The sequence below is a fragment of the Wasmannia auropunctata genome, unplaced genomic scaffold (assembly GCF_000956235.1).
Source record: "Wasmannia auropunctata unplaced genomic scaffold, wasmannia.A_1.0 LD321354.1, whole genome shotgun sequence".
NCBI lineage: Eukaryota > Metazoa > Arthropoda > Insecta > Hymenoptera > Formicidae > Wasmannia > Wasmannia auropunctata.
Genome location: NW_012041536.1, coordinates 1 through 2,745, shown reverse-complemented (window position 1 = coordinate 2,745; position 2,745 = coordinate 1). Strand labels below are relative to the sequence as shown.

The window sequence follows — 2,745 nt, the reverse complement described above, 5'->3', positions numbered from 1 at the left end:
CTAATGATTATGAAACGTAGCACAAGACCTATAAAGTTTACCAGCAGTTTTTTAGTGACATTGTCTCTGGAATCGTATGGGAATGTCAGTATTATAACGTGAATATATTCTCTTTGGTAATTTTATTAATATATTTCACTTTATTTATAGATTCTCAAAGCATCCTACTCTGCCTTTAATGTTTTACAACAATCTTGAGACACAAATAATAAAAGTTCACTCATTTACTACACAATGTATACAGTGATTTCTCATGAATAAAATCTTGTACGAGTATGATATTATTAGAGAGGGACATATATGTATACGAGAATGTCATACAGTTAATGTGTACACATATTTATAGATATACATATATGTATATATGATTTTTAATATATATATGTTAAATATTAATGTATAGTTTTTATTCCTGAATGCAGTTGCATCTAAATTTAAATTAGAGGACCGAATTGATAGAGCGAGAGAATAATATTCCAGATAGCACATCAAAGATTTTTTTAAAAAATTCAGTCGTATATATGTCATCAATTTTCAGATACAAAAAGAATTTTTTTTCTACACTTAGGGAAATGTTTCGCTAGAATTCTAAATATTACACTTAAATTGTATTGTTGTTCTTTGTATCTGCTAAAAAATTATCTGTCGTACATAGCATTTATAGCAGCAATATTCTAAGAAAAAGAAATATTATATACTATATATATATATATAGTACATATCTTTATAATATTTCTGCAATTGCAAATATTGGCAACAAATTATATGTTTCCCGAAAAACCACAAATTTGATCAAAACATATATTTGAGCGTTATTGCCAATTTTGTTAGCACACTTTTCACCAGTAAGTATATGCAATAATCCACGAAATATATATGACAGAGTCGTAGCTAATGGCAAGCAGATACCGAATATATTGATGGTAAATGCCAAGCAATTTTACTATTGCAAACAATTTGTCAGCAAACGTCTTGCAAAAATGCAACAATATATGCTTTACAGTAAACAGATCGTGTCCTAAGTTTGTTAATCTGTCGTTGCATTGCTATTTTCTGCTCTGCAGTTATTGTTATCAATTTGACTGTGAAATATGTTTTTAAGCTTTGATTCACTTATGGTGCCTTTAGAGGTGTGCGAATAGTTCGAATTCGAATTTAATCGAATCGAATCACAATGGATTCGATTCGAGTTCATTTTCGATCTTACAGATTCGAATCGATTTGACTATACAAATGATTAAAGGCATTAAATTGATTCGCACACCTCTAGGTGCCTTCGATTTAGCGACGCAAGTCGGCACAAGCATTATTATGTTTTTTTTTTCTTCAACAAATAACAAACAGAATGATATTTATGTTGATTTGTGTCGCTAAATGGAAGGCACCCATAGAATTAGATAGATCAAATGCATTTGAATTAGGAACTACGTCACTGCGCATTGCGCATGCTTAAACGCTCAACGCTCAACGCGAGTCGCGAAGGAACCCCAATAGTTTCTTAACCTCAACAACATGTGACTTGTTTGTTTAGTTAGGTTAGGCGTTCGTGAGCAATTGTGAGCATTTATGCGACGAGTATATGCGAGAGTGTGCGGCAAATATATAATATTAAATATTTAGACTTTCGGCATCTTCGGAATTGGCAACGTGATTAAAGTTACCTTCTGATAAAAAATTACACGTAAAACAAAAAAACATAAGACATTGTTATTAGCGATTATTAAAATTATTCAATGAAACAGTAGTAAATGACATTTGGAATAGGGTTTTCAAAATAAGAATGTTGCTGAATATTGTACAATTGTCACGTAGCGCGATTCACGGCGCGAAACTTTTGGGAACAGTCAATTTAAGGTCAACAATTGGATGCAAATATAGTACCAAATGGATTAGTCGAAAACCTGTCGCTATTGTCAATGAACATGAGCTCTTTGATACTGATGACACGACCAAAGCTGACGAGCAAAGAACTAAAACACACAGGAAGAGACCGAGAGGCAGTAAACGTGAGAAGAAAGAAGACAAGAAGAAGCAGACGGAAAATGAAGTTGAAGGAGGCACTGATACGAAAAAAAAATATATAGCCCTTGATGCAGACGATAAGCTTATAAGGTAGTTTTTTAAATGATGCTCAAATGACCTGCGTGAAAAGTACAGTCCATGTGTATCTCTATTACAAATAATACATGTGTATTTCACGTTTCAGCTCATTAATGATAGACGTCAAAACGAAAAAGAAGAGAGAAAAGAATGGCCAAATGCTATTGGAGGGCTCTCGATTAATTGAAGATGCAATTCGGGCAGGGACAGTGCCAAAAGCGATATTTTTCAGCAGGTTATCCGACGTACTGCCGCTGTCACTTTCGCAAGAAGTGAAACTATATAAAATTCCATATCGTACGATACAGTTGTGGTCCAACTTGACAACCTCTCCTGGGATAATTGGTAAACACTATGATTCTACACATCTTGAAGAAGACGATAATTAGCACAATCTATTAGTAGTGGTATATAATTATTACCATTTTTTTTTGTACAGGAATCTTCGAAATCCCAGATGTAGACGCTAAGGAACCAGCTGAGGATGCTTTACCTTTGACTATTATCTGTGACAATGTCAGAGAACCAGGAAATTTGGGAACTATTGTAAGAGCTGCTGCCGCAGTTGGTTGCGAAAAGTTATTATTGATGAAAGGTAATTTGCGCGCCATTACTAATTCCGTGGCTCGTTAAGGGGTTACGCCA

The 2,745-nt window shown here is 33.9% G+C and overlaps 1 protein-coding gene across 1 annotated transcript; it reads left to right on the top strand.

The window, feature by feature from the left end:
- The first annotated feature begins 1,274 nt into the window (after positions 1–1,274).
- On the top strand, positions 1,275–2,733 carry LOC105460471 (rRNA methyltransferase 3, mitochondrial-like). The gene is made up of 3 exons (XM_011706926.1): positions 1,275–2,112; positions 2,207–2,445; positions 2,540–2,733. Exons 1-3 carry the CDS (start codon positions 1,781–1,783, stop codon positions 2,731–2,733), a joined length of 765 nt encoding a protein of 254 aa, XP_011705228.1. The 5' UTR covers positions 1,275–1,780.
- Positions 2,734–2,745: the final 12 nt, after the last annotated feature.